We start from the raw sequence: 16,438 nt of genomic DNA, 5'->3' as shown, positions 1-16,438 counted from the left end.
AGCGCCTGCACCACTGAGGGGGCGGCGGGCGGGGGAGGGGGCGGGGCCGGCCGCGCCGGCAGCCAATGGGAGCGCCACCCGCCGCGCGGCCCCCCGCCGCCGCCGCCCCGCCCGCGCGGGGGTGGGCGGGGAGCGCGGGGCGGGCGGCGAATCGGCGCGGGCGAGCGGGTGGAACAGACAGGAGGGCTGGCCAATGGGAGAGGCCGTAGGGGGAGGGGGAGGAGAGGGAGGGGCGGGAGGAGGAGGAGGAGCGGTTCCGGGTCGGTTGCCGTGGGGATGAGCTCGCAGCGGGGCAACGCGGTGCGCAGGCGGCCGCAGCGCCACCAGAACACCTGGGCCTTCAGCAACCGGCGGCACGACGCCAGCAGCCGCCGCAAGGTCGGGCAGCGCGGGGGGACGGGCACGCAACCGGGACGGGCCGGGCCGGGCCGCGCCGCCGAGCTCCCTGAGGAGGCCGCGAGGGAGGCCCCGGGCCGCGAGGAGGCTCCCGGCAGCCCCGCGGCCTGGGCCCGCCCTCGGCTCTGAGGCGCTGCGAGGGGCGGCTCCGCGGCCTCGTTGCCTTAGCGTCGCTTTCGTCGCTTCCTTACGCCTTCCCTTACAGCTCTTCGGTTGGTTTCGCACCAAGATCATCGTTACGTTATTATTGTGTTTCCTAAGTCAGGAAGGCAGCGGTTTACAATATGTCCCTGGAGCCTGCGTGTGGCCGTGGTAGCGCGGCCGGGGGTGGAGGCCAGGCAGTGCCCGAGCAGGAGCACCGCGGACTGGGATGCGCCGCCCTCGGAGGCGATTCAAACCACACACGGGATGAGAGCTCTGCAGGAGCGCTGTCACTGCTGTGCCCATGGCTCCTTAAGTGACCTGGCCAGGCGGTCAGGCCGGGGGAGAAACTAGTAAGTCAGAGTAATGGCACCAGAGAGAGAGGTGTGTTGGTGGTTTTTTTTTTTTTAGACTTTTTTTTTTTTTTTTTTAGATGATTGTAGAACTGGTTCTGCAAGTTGAACAGGCTGCTTTCCTGGTGCTCCAAGTGGCACCGGTATTATTCATTGTTTGAGTCACTGTACAATCGCTGATAGTATAGATAAGTGTATTTTGCTGTCTGCGACACCCCCCATCCCCAAATATCCTAAAGAGCTGTTCTATCAGAAGAATCTTTGAAGACAAACTGAGTTCTGACATCAGTTTTGTAACTGAAATAATCAGTTTAATATGCAGATTGGTGTTTTTTATTTTAATTTTTCCCAGTATTTGATATCACATAGAAGTCGCTATACAGTACCATGCACTTAAACAGACACATTAAAACACACACACATACATCTTTTGAACATAGCTTTCCCTTCTGTACATGCCTCTTGGAGACTGCAAAATACAGGAAAGAAGATTCTTGAAGAAGGTGCTTCCTATTACAGTGTGCTGAATAATTTACTTTCCTTTTGGTGTACTTTAATATATAACTCAAAATTTTGGTCTCTACTGGTGAGGCATCAACAGAAGCCATTGCAATGATGACTAGGCCTGATTCTGCTGTTTAAGAACTGTGAAGAGTTGGACTAGCAAAGTTTAAGTGTCATAGTATAGATACAGAATATGCTTAATGATTACACTGAGCGTTGCTTCTCTGTCTCATCACTTCTATGTATTTGTGTCGCCCGGAGTGATCAGGTGTACCACAGGTACTCAAGCTGTGATGAGGCAAAGGAACAAATAGTGGAAGTTTGATCAGAAGGGCTGGTGTGGGACTGGGACATTCCTCCTTTCTAGCTCTTACTGGCTGAATAAATTTGAATACTTAGGGTTGCTGAAAGAGGGTGGGTCACCTGCAAATCACTAATATTTTTGGGGGTCAAGGGGGTCTAGTGTTGGCCCATCCTTGACTATTGTTGTACACTGTCCAACTTAATAGCATCTAGAGAGGCTGGAGAGTGTTGTTTAGCTTAGAAATTTATATCCTTCTACATTTGTACAATGCTTTAGCAATGTTGAGTATCAAGTACAGTCACTTCAGGTTGTACTGTGGGTGGAGTTGAGGAAGTTATTTGCAGTGTTATTGCTGCTCCCCAGTGAAGGAGTTGCTGCAGAGGAAATTGATCTATTAATCTTTTGACTTTTCCTTGCTGGTAGTTATTATCCAGGTTATTTTTGGTTTTGGTTGTTTGGATGTGTGTTTTTTTTGTTTGTTTGTTTGTTTTTGTTTTTTTTTAATGGTTTTGAGCTTTCTGTCTGACATTGACCTTGGCACCCATTTTCTGATCTTAAAGACTGTAGTTCAGATTATTTGCAGAACATACGGAAAGATCCATTTATGTTTCCTCTCATGATCAGGCTCTACTGCAGCATTACTCTGGGATAGCCCAGTTGAGATGAAGCAACACACACTGCCTCTCTACTACGTTTCGTTAGATGCCTACACTGGGAAAGCACTGCTAGGATGAACTGAAAGGAAGAGCCAGACAGAGTAAGACACACTGTGTTGTTAATTATTGAAACAGGGAATTTGTTTATGGGTGATTGCTTCATGTAGTATATTCTGGTACAGCTGTTTGTGACACTGAGCTGAGGAATATACATTATGTTGTATGAATATACATTTTATATAAAGTATATTGCATAAGTCAATATGGAAACTGGAAATGAAGGTAGTTCTAGAGATGAAAGCAAATAGCATTCAACAGGAGCATTTAGAAGTCAATTGTAATAAGACGGTAAACCACAAAGTGATTCATATTTACACCCAAATGACTGATCTGTTTCTCCATTTCTTCCTCTCATTAAATAAACCCCAGATGATAATCCAGATTTTCCTAAATTTCAGACGTTATTAACTCTGAACCTCAGGTTTACCATAATGCTGATGTCAGCTACTTCTTCAGCTAGCTACGCAGATAAATAATCTGTTTTAATGGAGACACTGGTCAAGACTGTGGGAAGGCACAGGGAAGAGAGCAGGCTTAAATGCTGAGTCAGTGAATGTGACTTGAAGCTCAGAAGGGAAGATACAGGTAAACTGGTAGCCAACTGGAATTGGAAGGTAACTGTACTGGAGTTTGGATAGTTTGAGTTCTTAACACAAAGGCATCTTGAAGTCTGCTCTCTAGCCACCCCTCCTATACTGAGTTTGAGAGTGAATTCACGCCTAGCTTTAGCCTTTCAAGTAGGCAGATGAGGGGCAAACCAAACATATATTTTGGACTAAGTCTTTAGTGAAAACATGAGCACGTGTATGCGCAAACATACATACATTCATTTCTTTATGGGGGTTGACTGTCAGTCCTTCCAAGTATGCACACTCTTACACATCCCAAGATCTGTAGGAGAATCGAGTTGTTGTAGAGCTATTCACTGATGTGGGAAAAGCTAAAGGTCTATCTGGAGCTGGGCTTAAAGAAAGGTTTTGGTTTCCTGTGTTCTAAAGGCCACGATGCAATATGTGAGCAAGTGAAGTTCTCTGGAGTATTTGGTTTCAGTCTGAGAAGTGTGTGGTATAGCCCTGAGACACTGGCATTTTATATCACAGAGTTTCAGGTTTGTTAGTTAGCGCTGGTTTTTTTCTAACTGCTTTGTAGTCATACACTAGAGTTTGTATAGAGTTTTGTTTTTTTGAGAAGTGCAGTTATTCAGAAATGCTGCCTTCAGCCTTGTTCATTGAAGTAGTATCATCTGTGCTTCTGACAAGGAAGTTTGTGGATAGCGTTGACTTTGTGTTCATTTACAGCAGAATAAACCACTCGTGTGCTTGGTGGTAGAAGTCTGCTGTCAATACAGTAAATCAAAATACACATGCACGCACATGTAATTAGTAACTTCCAAACAGACAGCAAGGCTTCTTTGAAACTTCATTATTACATCTTCCTTGTGATTGCTTTAATGCTAGCATAAGCTAGGGATTATTTTGTATGCCAAGTTAGTAGGTGTAGGTGCATGTGTTTACTTTAATACATTCTGAACTGCTTTTGGCAGGTTGTTAAATGATTTAATATTGGGTTACTTAAGCGTAGAGAGGATGCTGTTTTATTGATGCAGTTGACCTGACTGTGTGTATATAATATATATGCACATGGAATATTTTGTGACTATATACTTTAAAATGTTTATATAAGTCTGCACTGCATACTTGCCATTTCTTAGGATAATAGATAGCAATACTGTAAACATTGGATGAGTTGCCCTTGTTCCTGGAGGAAGTACGGCAAAGGGAAAAGGAAAGAGGTATCGAATAAAACAGAAATGAGCGTAAAACATGTTGAGAAACTGCTGTACTAGAAAAAGAATCTAGTCTGTTAGAGTAGTTTTCACACCAAGAAAAACATTCCAGGCCATAAGCATTACCATGTATTTGTGCATGATAGCTAAATACCTGGGTGAAAACTAGGTTAAAGAAAAAAAAAAAAAAAAAAAAAAGATTGAACAGAATAATGAAGTTGGCAATCCTTGTTTGGGTCTTTGTGGGGGTTGTGTTATGTTGGTCTTGGTTTTTGTTTGTTTATTTTAAAGGAAAGCAAGCTATTAAATGGGTGAAGATTAAAGTGTTTAAAATGCATACTAAGGCAAATATTATTAGGAAAAATAAGCAGCAGAGAAATTTATTTAACTAATAATTGCTCCATTCTGACTGGGAAGTGAGATTGCAGGAAAGTTTCTCTTCCTGTTTTTTAGGAGAACTTATTCTTACATGTTTTTCAGTGAATTAAAAAAAAATGAGAAAAAGAATCATCCAAATATTTAATTATGGACAACTCTCTTTGTTTCTTCAAGCCTGCTTTGTTTTTGAAAGTGAAATAGTTTTGTTTTGTCAAAGGAAATGGTGAATTTAGCATAGAAAACCACGGTGAATTATACTTGAGTTTGTTTTTGTGATATTAACATTTTAAAATGGGGTACTATTTCCGAGCAAGGTAAACTTAGAAGACAAACACAATCATAGAATCACAATCATAGAATATCCCAAGTTGGAAGGGACCCACGGGGATCATTGGGTCCAGCTCCTGGCTCCACACAGGACCACCCAAAAAACAGACCCATGTGCCTGAGAGCATAGCTCATAGCCTGTGAACACTGCCCTGGGGAACCTGTTCCAGTACCCAACCACCCTCTCAGTGAAGAAAGTTTTCCTAACATCCAGCTGAGGTTAAATCAGGGTAAAACCAGGTAAATCTGCCTTCTTGCTTGCTTTTACATCAATCCATCCATCTTTATTAACTTTCTAAATCAGCCATATGGTAGAGAAGGATGGTAGAATCTTAGTCTCTCTCATATTTGGATATGCTGAGCCACCCATACCTGAAGTGCCAACTCTGAGCTAAAAAATATATGAAATTGCTAAAGGGGGGGGAGGGAAGGGAGAGACTGTGCTGTATGGGTTCCTATTAGGAGGAACTTAAAATTTAAAAGCTGTTGTCTTCACTCCAGTTGTTCCCTTCTGAGCAGATACCATGTTGTTTCCTCAAGGTCCTTTGTAAGATCTGTGGTCTTACACGTGACTGTTAAGTCCAGGTATCTTTAGGCCTGAACAAGGACTTAAATTATACATAAATATGATCTTTGTATCTACACTCTAATTTGTTGTCCTGTTCTTTTACTAGTAATACCATAGCATTTATGGCATGCTTCTATTACAAATGAACATGTGAGATTTAATAAGGTATTTTATTAAACATGCTTAAGACTGTTTTCTGTCAAAATTCCTTCTTCCTGGAAAATAAATAACTGGAATTACCTGTGTTGTATACTCAGACATTCTATTTTATGCTTAGAAGATCTGGCTTTTACTGCTGTGATGTTTTTTCTTTCACTCTGTGTTTCCCTGAGTCTGGATTTTAGGTAATATTCTTTGTATTTGTTACTTATTTTAAAACTCATTAAAAGAATTCTTTTTATCTGCTACCCTTGTTAATTTTGAAGAAGGACTGCTAGCAGTGTGACTGAGAGCTCTAATACAAAGCAGTATGTATTTGCAAAATTAGTGGGGGGTAGGAAGGTTTGGGAACTGCTGTTCCTTTTGCTACTGATCTGAAAAATTAACTGAATTTTGAGTTTCTTTTTTTTTTTCTTTAGTCTTATCTTTAGTCTCATTTCTGCTCTTTGATTAAATTTCTTCTTTGAGTCATGCACAAAAGTGGTATGTGAGATGGTGGCACAGCATCAAAAAGCAGGAGCAACCTTGCATACTTCCCGTAACAGTGTCTCTGTAATGGCTGATAAGCACCCCTATCTTTATATGTGGAATTAATTTGGCCTTTCAGCTCTCCTGGCTTGGTGTATTTACCGGTGTGCTGTGACTCAAAAATCTGCCAGTGCACAAGCCACCTTCATTCTCATAGCACAGCCCTCTTTACTTAAATTACATTTTTCTGTATTTCCTCTAGGGAGTCTCCAGTTTCATTGCCTCCCTCACTGAAACTTTTTTTAGTCAAGCTAGCTTGATTTAAAAATGGCATCTAACACCTCAAAATATGATTGTCTTTTAGTGACTTAGTGTGATACATAAAACTTAAGACTTGGTACCTCTGAATTTCTTTGTCTTCCTGACTTTTGAGTCTAAACTGATAGCTCACAGTGTTTTGGATAATGTCCGTAATCCTTGGCTTTGCACTGAATAGTGAAAGTGTGACTGATTAAACCAGAACAGTTGAAACATGGCAGAGTAGAAACAACTTAACTGCACAGACCAGCTCTGATAGAGATTGATTGACTTTATGTAGATAATATGCTTGTCACTGTGAAACTGAATTACTTCACTTTCTGTTAGAGCCTCTTGTGTGTTACTGATGTTTTATTACAGCCCTTTTTCAGTGGTGAAACAAGGTGTTAAGGACTGTAGAACAAGAACTAGTCTTTGGGATGAGGACATCAGTTAAGACTTGGGACTTTGTTCTTCAAAGTAAAGGTGAAGATCCAGTCACATAACCTCTGTGCACGTGACTGGTCTCTTGGCCTTGCTGTAAGGTGCTATGTTCAAGCAAAGACCTGTTCTATGAGTAATAGGAAAAAGCATTTTCAGAATTTGGCATGACCTGAATTTTACCTTTATAAAAAATATAGTTAAAAATCAGCGACTGTGAGACTGTTGTATATTCAGGAGCCACACGGTAAGTGTCTCTGGGGAAAAAGCAGCTCTGGTAATAATAGGTCTACCTATTTTCCTGTTCCATAACAAATGTTCAGTCGAATTTGTAGTAGGCTGACAGTTTTACAAACTGAATTTCCTTCAAATGAGAGGTGAAAGTAATTCCAATCTTACTCTTCTGCATTGTTTATGCCACAATCAGTTAGGAGCGTTGCTTCTGGAATTCCAAGTGTGTTACACATTACGGAGCCAGTACCTGCATCATGCAGTACCAGGGCTCCCGTCCCCAGCCCCGATGGCATGACGGGTTATTGGAAACTGCGTGGTTATCAGCAAGGAATCTAACTCCCCTTTGAAAGACAAACAGCTGTCTTCAGCGTGAGTGACTGTAGTCTTTTGAAGTTTTTTGGGCTCTGCCTTAAAAATACTAAAAATAGTTGATCACAGTAAAGCACGCTTGTGAATGCAAATTACAGTGTGTGTGTCTTTCTCCCCTCCTGCATTACTAATTAATGCAAATTAGGAGAGTTGCAGGGAGAACTGGGAAGTTCAGGCTAATTTGCAGGTTGTTAGAAACTTACTAAGGCTATGCTACTTAAAATCTTAGAGCAGGTGAAGCACTGAAAAGGTTTATCTTCACATTGCCTGAATTTTTAAAGGATGGGCACAGTCAGTGCTGACAGCAGGTTGAACTGCCAGCTTTTTAACAGGTGCCCACTGAGGACTTACCACTGATTTTCTTCTCTCAAAGTTACCATGTTAGCCAAATCATTGTGTTTTCTGACAAATTTCATTGATAATACGTTGCTGAATACAGAGCTTTCTGTATTCAAGCATTTTGCAGAAACTGTGAGTGGTTTTTGTTGTTGTTGTTTTGTTTGTTTGTTTTGGTTCTTCTGTTTGTTTTAAACATAATAAGTCAATATTGAATCATTTGGAAAAAATAAAAAATCCTGCCTTTACCTGAACCAGACAAGGAGTACCACAGCTTCAGGTAACTACAGCATGGGAAAACTCATACTTTGTTTTTAAGTTGAAGTTTAGTGAAAATGGAAACATTGGAAAGCAACTCTCATAGCAGTGAGAGCTCATAAGTAGTATTTCCTCTGCCACATACCCTTTGAGGAATGGAGTAAGATACCGTGTGTTTAAAACTAGGCTTATTCTTTCATTTACTGTATTGAAGTAGACTTCTGTGGATTAGTGAGAAGCTCTTGTCGGTCATGAAAACAGGAAATCACTTCGGAAACTATTGTATGCATAGATGAACTTACAAACTTATTTCTAAAAGGATAATGTAAAATCTGATCCCAGCCAATGTAGGATCTACATTGTCCATCCCAATGGACTTTGGGGTATTTTAAGCAATAAATATGTTTTAGACCATTGTTACCATGTCACAATTTTTTTCTACAGATGTCATTTTTAAGCTCTCTTAAAATAGGCATTATATATATATATATATATATATATATCTGTATTTGTGGAGAAATTACTGTTTTTATAGTTCTGAATGTGCACACAACCATAGAATAATTGTAATTACTGCTGGCACTTTTGGTTAGAGAAGAAATAAGCGTGGTTTTCTACTGTTTCCAATCTCAAAATAACTTTTCTTGTGCAAATCATACTGGCCAGCTCACGGTTTGTATTGTCCAGCAAACTATTGAGCATTATCTTGGAAATATACTGTAGCTTAAGTGACTGTTTTGAGGATTTTTATCTTAGATACTTGAGAGCAAAAATGTATTACTTATAAGGGAATCTTGTTTCAAAAGAAACATGGGAGTGGTTTGACAGTAAGTGATATGTCAATTCTATTTTATTCTGCTCTGGAAAAAAAATATCTTAGACTACTCTCTTCAAATGTGTAGTATAACAGTGGCTTGAGCAATAATAAACTAAATGTTAAGTCTTTTGAACTGTCTTCTTTAAATAAAGAAATAAAGCATATTTCAGGGCTCAGGTTTACTCAATCTTGTTTAGTAGTACCTCTGGAGATGGAATAACAACAAGAAAATGATAATATATTGTAAACAATATAAGAACATATATAATGCTATTAACTATATTAATATTATTATAGTAATAACAGGCTGCCTTAAAGTAGAAGATGACCTCACCACTCTGTCTGCTGAAGAAAATTACTAGTAGTAAATTATTAAATGCTTATATTAATATCAAATAATTTTCTAAATATATTATGAATCACACAATGGGTGGAAATGTTTTCTAAGCAAAATTATAAAATTTACATAAAAGTAGAAAACCTTCTCTTATTTTATCTTTTTTTTTTTTTTTTTAGAAAATAAATGCTAAGCTTCATGATGGAGTATGTCAGCATTGTAAAGATATTTTGGAGTGGCGGGTAAAATTTAACAAGTACAAACTGCTATCAAAACCTAAAAAATGGTGAGTTAAGATTTTTTATGTTAACCATTATTTGTATATATACATATATTTTGTGATTTTTTTATTATATATAATATAATTGTGAATTGTATAAATGTGAATATTTTATTATATATACATATAATTTGTGAATTTTTTGGAAATTAGTCTGCGTTTGGAAACCTGTAGGTGGTAACTGCTGTTATGTTACATTCTTCAGTCTGGAGTCTGCAACAGTAATAAAAATGCGGTGTTAATTTTGAATTTCATTAATCTTTTTATGTTAAACTTTAGAAAAGAAAATACAGTCAAAGAATAACTGCTTCCCTCCTCTCTGTTAGAGTATTTGAATAATCTAAGTGGTTACTTTGGACCTGTAAATATTCAAAAATGTATCAGTATGTCCTCCCAATGGAAGAGTCAAACCAGAACCAGTTATAACTTGATTTTCTCAGGCCTTGTAGCAATTCAGTAAGTATTGGAGGAATCTGCACACCTCTGTCTTTCTTTTTTTTTTTTCTGTTCACAAAGACCATCTGGCAGAGAAATCATGAGAGAAGAAAGCTTTATTAATTTTTGTCACATTAAACAAAACTGATTGGCAATACTGCTCTCAGTGTTACAAAACATAACATTCATACAAAATGTTTTCAGTATTTGTATTTCTTTACCTCTTAGTATGTTCTCTTCATATATGAAACTATAATCCTACATCTGAAATGCTTAGCATTGTATGCAAACAGAACTGTATTGAGTGGTTTTGGATAAGAACGTAACAAAGGTGTTAAATACCTTAAAATAGTTTATAGTCTTGTGATAGGCTAATCTTCTGAGATGGGTACTCTGCTTCCTTATACCTGCTCATCTGCAGATGTCCTTATGTCAATGACTCCAGACACAGCCAATATCTCAACAATGAGACATGGAACTCAAGGAAACTACATCTGGGATGCAGTGCACAACATAACCAGATTTGTCACACTTGTTCCTTCTGCATTTGTGTGGTACTGTGTTACATACTTTTGAAATACATGCTCCTGAACCACTTGAAGAGGTTCTGTAAGCACATGTGCAGTTCCTTGAATGAATATATACTTCATTTTGGTTTTCATGAGGTTGAAAAGGAAGGAAGGAATGTCTGTTCATACTATATCTATCACTTGTGAGATGTTTTACTTTCTAATATGAAAATATATGCAATAAATATTTCGGTTTCAGTAAACGATTTCGCCCTTTCATGTTAACAAAAAAATTCTGATTAGGCAGCAGTCTCTCTAGTTCTCAAAGTAAGCATACTCAGTTGTATGCACCATTGACGAGGTTGAGAATTTTTGTAACTCTTTCTCAAATAACTACATAGACTGCGTTTAAAAGTAATGAGCTGGAGCTGGTTATTTTACGTCCTCTCTACTCAGCCCCAAAGGAAAAAAAAGCAGGCAAAAACATGTAAATCAGGGAAGCGTGGGAAATAAAATAAAAAAGGTGACATTGTGGTACAGTTGCTTCTGACAAAATATGTGATGTTTTCCATCATATTTTTGAATAAGTAAGCTAGATTTCATATCTTTCTAACTCTACAGACTGTGATTTCTATCCTTGCCTACAGCACTTGGATACCATGCTTTCTGAGTGGGCCAGTGTTCTGAAAGAATTTCAACGGGTGAAACATCTAGATAAAGTAAAACAGTACAAGCATAAGAAATTCGTTATTTCACGATGAGAAACTGAATTCTGTACACAGAGGATGGAAACAGAGGACTTTCGTGCACCTTAATTTTATTTTTGTGCACCTTAATATTTTAACTCTTTAAAATTAAGATTTTTATTACATCTACAACTTAGTCCAAGTAATTAAGTAGCACAGATTAATTTTTGTTTTGTTTTTGTTTTATAAAAAAAAAGTCTGTCCGGCTTGAATTGATAACGTCCCTGTTTGGTGAGACATGGCTGAGAACTGTAGATATTAACAGTATTGCAGCTGAACATAGAAGAAGTTTAAAAATATAATAATAATAATAAAACAACTAAGTAGGTATTTTCAGTGATATCTGACTGAAGGTTTTTTCCTTGTAGAAGAGGGAAGACTAGGCAGTTCAGACTCTGCTTTTGTCAAGTGTATCCTACAACAATTCTTGTGAATTTATAGTTTCTTAAGGAATTGTGTATTGTAATAATGAAAGTTCAGTTTGCACTTGATGCAAACAGTAAGAAAAACTTGATCCTGCTTAGGAATGGGATTTGAGAAAGGAAGTAAAAATTTTGTCTCACTGGATGCTAGCTAGTGCATCTTTCCTTACAAGGCGTGCAAAAACACTTAATGTTTGCCTTCGGCCTGCTTTAGCCACGTCTGCAAAGACCCTGTTCAGAACTGTGTGCTAGAGCTTTCCTGACAGCCTTTGAGTACCTGAGGAACCAAGAAATGGTGACTTTTAGGACAGCTGCATAACAAGGGTTCTGTTCACTAAAAATACAAGGTTTTAGAAATGTCAGATGTTTGTTAAGCCATAGCATTTCAGAAGTTAAGTTACAGAGTTTCACCATATCTTTAAAAAGAGTAGCTAAAAACATACACAGAATTATGAATGTTTTGTTCGGAATAGAGTTCTAGTGTTTGTAGAAAGCAAAGTCCAGCACAGACTTTGTTTATATTCTGAGAAGTTCAAGAGGAAGACGTATTGTTTGGATTGAAATGTTTTAATTGTAAAAGTCCACTCACCTTTTTACACTATATTCTTATTTATTTTTTTTTATCAGTAAGCCAGGTGAATTAATTTATGCAGCTTTAAAAGCAAAACAACTTACTGAACTGAATGGAAATATTTATTTTGTCACTTTAAATATAGAAATTCTTACTTTCATGTTTTTTTTTTTTCTAGTTTTAGCAAAACTTTCTGAAAAAGTTAAAGGAGAGGAAAAAAGGCAATGATCTTGATAATGATGCTTGTTGAAAAAACAGATGTTTCATATGAAACTGGCCTTTAACAGTGCTTCTTTTGAAGGTTGTGTCTTTGAACACAGAATGTTTAATAAGTGTACACAAATATTTTTTTAATCATGTTTTCTTTCTCTTCACAGTGTGAAGTGCCTCCAGAAGGCTGTAAAAGATCCTTACCATATTATTTGTCGACCATGTGCTTGTAAGCTGGAAATTTGTGCCAAATGTGGAAAGGAAGAAGAGATTGTAATTCCGTAAGTAGCTGATAGATTATACAGTTTCAGCACTGCACTTCATTCTTCCTCTTTAGTAAAAGCTTGTTTGGAAACTGCCAAGAAGCTGTTGTACTTTATGCCATATTCTGAATAATCATGACAGGAATCAGTAGGAGTCATCAGCTTCATTTTCTTTTGCTGAAACCAGGATGGAATGCTTATTGATGTTAGTAGGGCTGGGCCAAATAATTCTTACTTGGATAAGACACTTGATTTTAATACCAAAGGATAAATGGCATCTCTTCTTTAGGAACAAAGTACTTCAAAATGGATTTAAGTATAGAGCACCATAAAATATGTGTGAGACAGTTTACTGTTTGCATTTTGTGTGTCATTTGATGATTCAGTTACCAGTAAACAAAAATAAACTAAAGAAGGACAGATACTGAGTACAGTTACTGCAATGTGTTTAGCGGGCTTCTTTATTATTATTATTCTTTTACCATCACAGTCTCTTTTCTGAACATTCTATATTAATTTGCTAGCATGTGACAACTGGCCAGCAGTTGATTATTTAGTCAGACAATTTATGTATGAATACATATCTCTATATATTCTTTTTTATTCATAGACTCTTTTCCTTTACTGTCTCTTCTATTCAACATGAAAGTAATTTGCGGTTATTTTCCCTCCACCTCCTTTCTTCTCCATCCTCTTCCATCCCAGGTAGAATACTCAGTGCTCTACCCTCTTCTTGTTTAAGAGAGAAATTCCAAGAGTAGCTGGTGATAACTTATTCTTGATTTCTGCAGGATTGATAAAGGACAAGACAGATCTGAGAGTAAGAACACTGAAAATGGCCAAGAGAGTGGATCAGAGGACGAACCTGATTTTGACACAAACTTCAGTAGTACAGACAATGAAGAAGATGCTGATGTGCTTGAAGAAAGATTAAAAAATATGAATTTTAAAAGGACAGAGGTCTAAAAAGTTGAGTTTCTGTAAGAGACAGTATGCAATCAATTGTGATAGACTGTGTTTGCCTTAAACTTCTGCTCTGACAACTTGACCTGACATGTAAGGTCTTCACATATAAATGCTGGTACAGTGTATTTTGACAGTTGTTGGGGGAGTTGTACAAATAAATATTTTCTTGTATTAAAGGCAGAATTTCTTGTGAAATGACTCAGAATGTGAATATTTTAAGTACAGTTATTTTTTCTTATATGTAACAACTTCCTCTCGTGAATAAACCCTCGGTGTAATTGTTCTAAATTCAGTATTACATGCCTGGTGCATTGCCATTTAGAAGGCTACATGGATGTTTGTAGTACGAATAAAGAGCACTGTCATAAAAAGGAAAAGCTAAGTAATTTTAATATATTTCTAAGGAAAGAACTTTCATTTTCGGTCAATAAGTTTCCAGACAGGGTCATTACCCTAGAACATACCAAGTGGCCGTTACTCTTACACCTGCTATTTCTTTTCTGTGGAAAGAAAAGAGTGCCTAAATGCCATCACTAGGTGTGCATTACATATTTGTGATCTTATTACCAATGTTTGGAAATGAAAAAAGCTCAAGACTTTTTGGAGTTTCTCATACAAGTTTCACACTTTCTCTTCTTTTAAATGTAGGTCTAAGTAGTTTGCTCTGATACAAAAACACTTGGGTGTCATGTCATGATTCTGGTATAGAACTACATTTATCTCACTACTACAGGTGTTTTAACATTATGCAGCAAGGTATTTTATTACAGTCTTCCCAGTTTTCAGTTCTTTCTAGGGGTTATTTCAATGTAGACTAAGCTCTAAGGACTTAACTGAAATTAACTTTTACTGCATTCAGGGTGATTTAATTTCTTCTTTATTATCTGCTACATCTATAAATAAAGCAGAAGAAATACTTCCTGGTGATTACATGGTTTGACCTATGAACAGATGACGATATACTATGGAGTTTTTACTGACCACGTAACAGCTATCCAGCTTATTTGGTGTTCTGTCTGCTTTGCAGGCATAACAAAAATTTGATTCCCAAACTGGCCTCTTCAAATGAGTTGTGAGGGACTTGGATTCTAGAGTGAGTTTTTGTTGTTGGTGGTTTTCCTCCCCATAAAATGAGGGAAATCCTTAAATCTGTTTCTTTTGGGTGGAGATAGCCACCCTGTGGCTGCTTTAGTTACCCTTAACTGAGAAGAAAGTCTACTTACCAAGACTTACCAAGATGTGGAGTGCTAAGACATACAACAGTCAGTATTCTAGAGTCTGTTCAGGTTGAAATGACAGTATTTAGTATTGGCATTGGTACACAACAGCAAAATTCTTGTAATTGGTTGTGGAGCATAGAGCTCGTACTGTTTATTAATAACTGCTTATATGCTTGTTGCTACAGATAAGGTCTTAAGCATAAGCCTTTTCTTATCTTGTAATTAGGTTTGTCTTTCATGTTTATATTCTTCAATGACACATTAAAACATCCCATTTACCTTTTCTATACTATTTGTAAGTTTGTATATTGATATCTAAAGTATACTTTTCAAATTATCTCTAAGGTCTAGTAATCATGTGTGTTTTTTTCTTGTTCTGCTTTTTTTTTTTTTTTTTTTAATTGCTGTTCCTTTTCTGTGCTGTCCTTCTGCTTTTGTAGAATTTGATTATCTAAGATTAATTTTTCTGTTCCATGTGCATTTTTTGCATAGGTAGATTTTTGCAAAGTATTTTGTGATAACCATGAACAGTAAACTATTGAAAAACATGGTCTTTTCAATTCCTGTGATGCATCGTGACTTTTATGGCTCCTTACTGAGACAAAGTCTAAAGTTTACTAAGTATTTCAGTGGTATTCTATGCCTGTCCTTCTGGAGTTGTTTATTACATAGTTGTCTGCAGTCTTAAAGGACTAGGGCTTATAACTGAAACTGCCCATCTCCTTCTTTCCCCACTATAAACATCTTGTTATATGTTGTATAAGCTAAACAAATAGCTTAGTGATCAAACACAGATTCTTTCACTCAATTTAAGCTAATTAATCACCTTAACGTTTTTATAAAGGTGATGGCTTGGCCTGGAAGAGTCAGGTAGCAAAGGAAGTAGTAAGGTATGCTTAGAAGAGACTGGAAACTGGCCTGGAGGTCACGTTACATTGACAGATACGTCCTCCCACCGTACAGCAGTGACGTCTGACTTTATGTGACACTGTCTGTTGTCTTGCCAGCTGACGTTGGTAAAGTTAGAGTAAACATGGAATATCCCAAACAGATGCTGCAAATGACTGCTGGTGGTGGGTTGTAGTTAATAAGTAATCCAGAGGCAGTTTCAGAGGGGCTAGTTGAAGCCATGGGTTTCATAAAAAGTGAACGTGGCTTTTGAAAGTGATATACATAGAGGAAACGTTCTTCCTTCCACATGGAAAAAAATGGTAATGGTCTAGCCCTTTGTCCAAACGTGAAAGGAAATCCTGAAATGATAGGAAAACGTGTTGTGTAGCTGGCAATAGCTGTATGGGAAAGTAAGGGGAAGGGCTGCCCTGTCAAAGTGGTGACCTGACCTGCCAGTGCAAGGGAAGAGCAGTGCACCCAGATGAACAACAAAACCCACGGAAGTTAGAAAACATCTGAAATTAACATCTTTGTGTGACGTAAGTAATCCTCCGCTCAGAGTTGACTGGGGCAGTGATCAGTTCAACAGATGTTGAAACTGAGATGTTGTGACTGAGCACAGCTACAGTGGTGGCTGTCTCTGAAGACAGGCCTTGATTTTGGCAAGAGTTCTGTCTTTGGTCTTACCTGTGCTTAAAACATGCGCTGCTAGAAACAATTGCTGCAACTAAAACCA

At 38.0% G+C, this 16,438-nt stretch overlaps 1 protein-coding gene across 1 annotated transcript; it reads left to right on the top strand.

Moving 5' to 3' along the window:
- The first annotated feature begins 270 nt into the window (after positions 1-270).
- On the top strand, positions 271-13,962 carry CZH9orf85 (chromosome Z C9orf85 homolog). Its single transcript, XM_032205291.1, has 4 exons — positions 271-378; positions 9,369-9,475; positions 12,530-12,643; positions 13,417-13,962. Exons 1-4 carry the CDS (start codon positions 277-279, stop codon positions 13,589-13,591), a joined length of 498 nt encoding a protein of 165 aa, XP_032061182.1. The 5' UTR covers positions 271-276; the 3' UTR covers positions 13,592-13,962.
- Positions 13,963-16,438: the final 2,476 nt, after the last annotated feature.

The sequence above is a fragment of the Aythya fuligula genome, chromosome Z (genome assembly GCF_009819795.1).
Source record: "Aythya fuligula isolate bAytFul2 chromosome Z, bAytFul2.pri, whole genome shotgun sequence".
NCBI classification, from domain to species: domain Eukaryota; kingdom Metazoa; phylum Chordata; class Aves; order Anseriformes; family Anatidae; genus Aythya; species Aythya fuligula.
Note: the sequence above shows the minus strand (reverse complement) of the source record. Positions and strands in the feature narration are given on the sequence as shown.

Coding starts and splice junctions, on each gene's coding strand:
- CZH9orf85 (XM_032205291.1), top strand. CDS start 277: ATGAGCTCGCAGCGGGGCAACGCGGTGCGCAGGCGGCCGCAGCGCCAC. Junction 9,476..12,529: donor CTATCAAAACCTAAAAAATG/GTGAGTTAAGAT, acceptor TTCTCTTCACAG/TGTGAAGTGCCTCCAGAAGG. Junction 12,644..13,416: donor GAAGAAGAGATTGTAATTCC/GTAAGTAGCTGA, acceptor TGATTTCTGCAG/GATTGATAAAGGACAAGACA.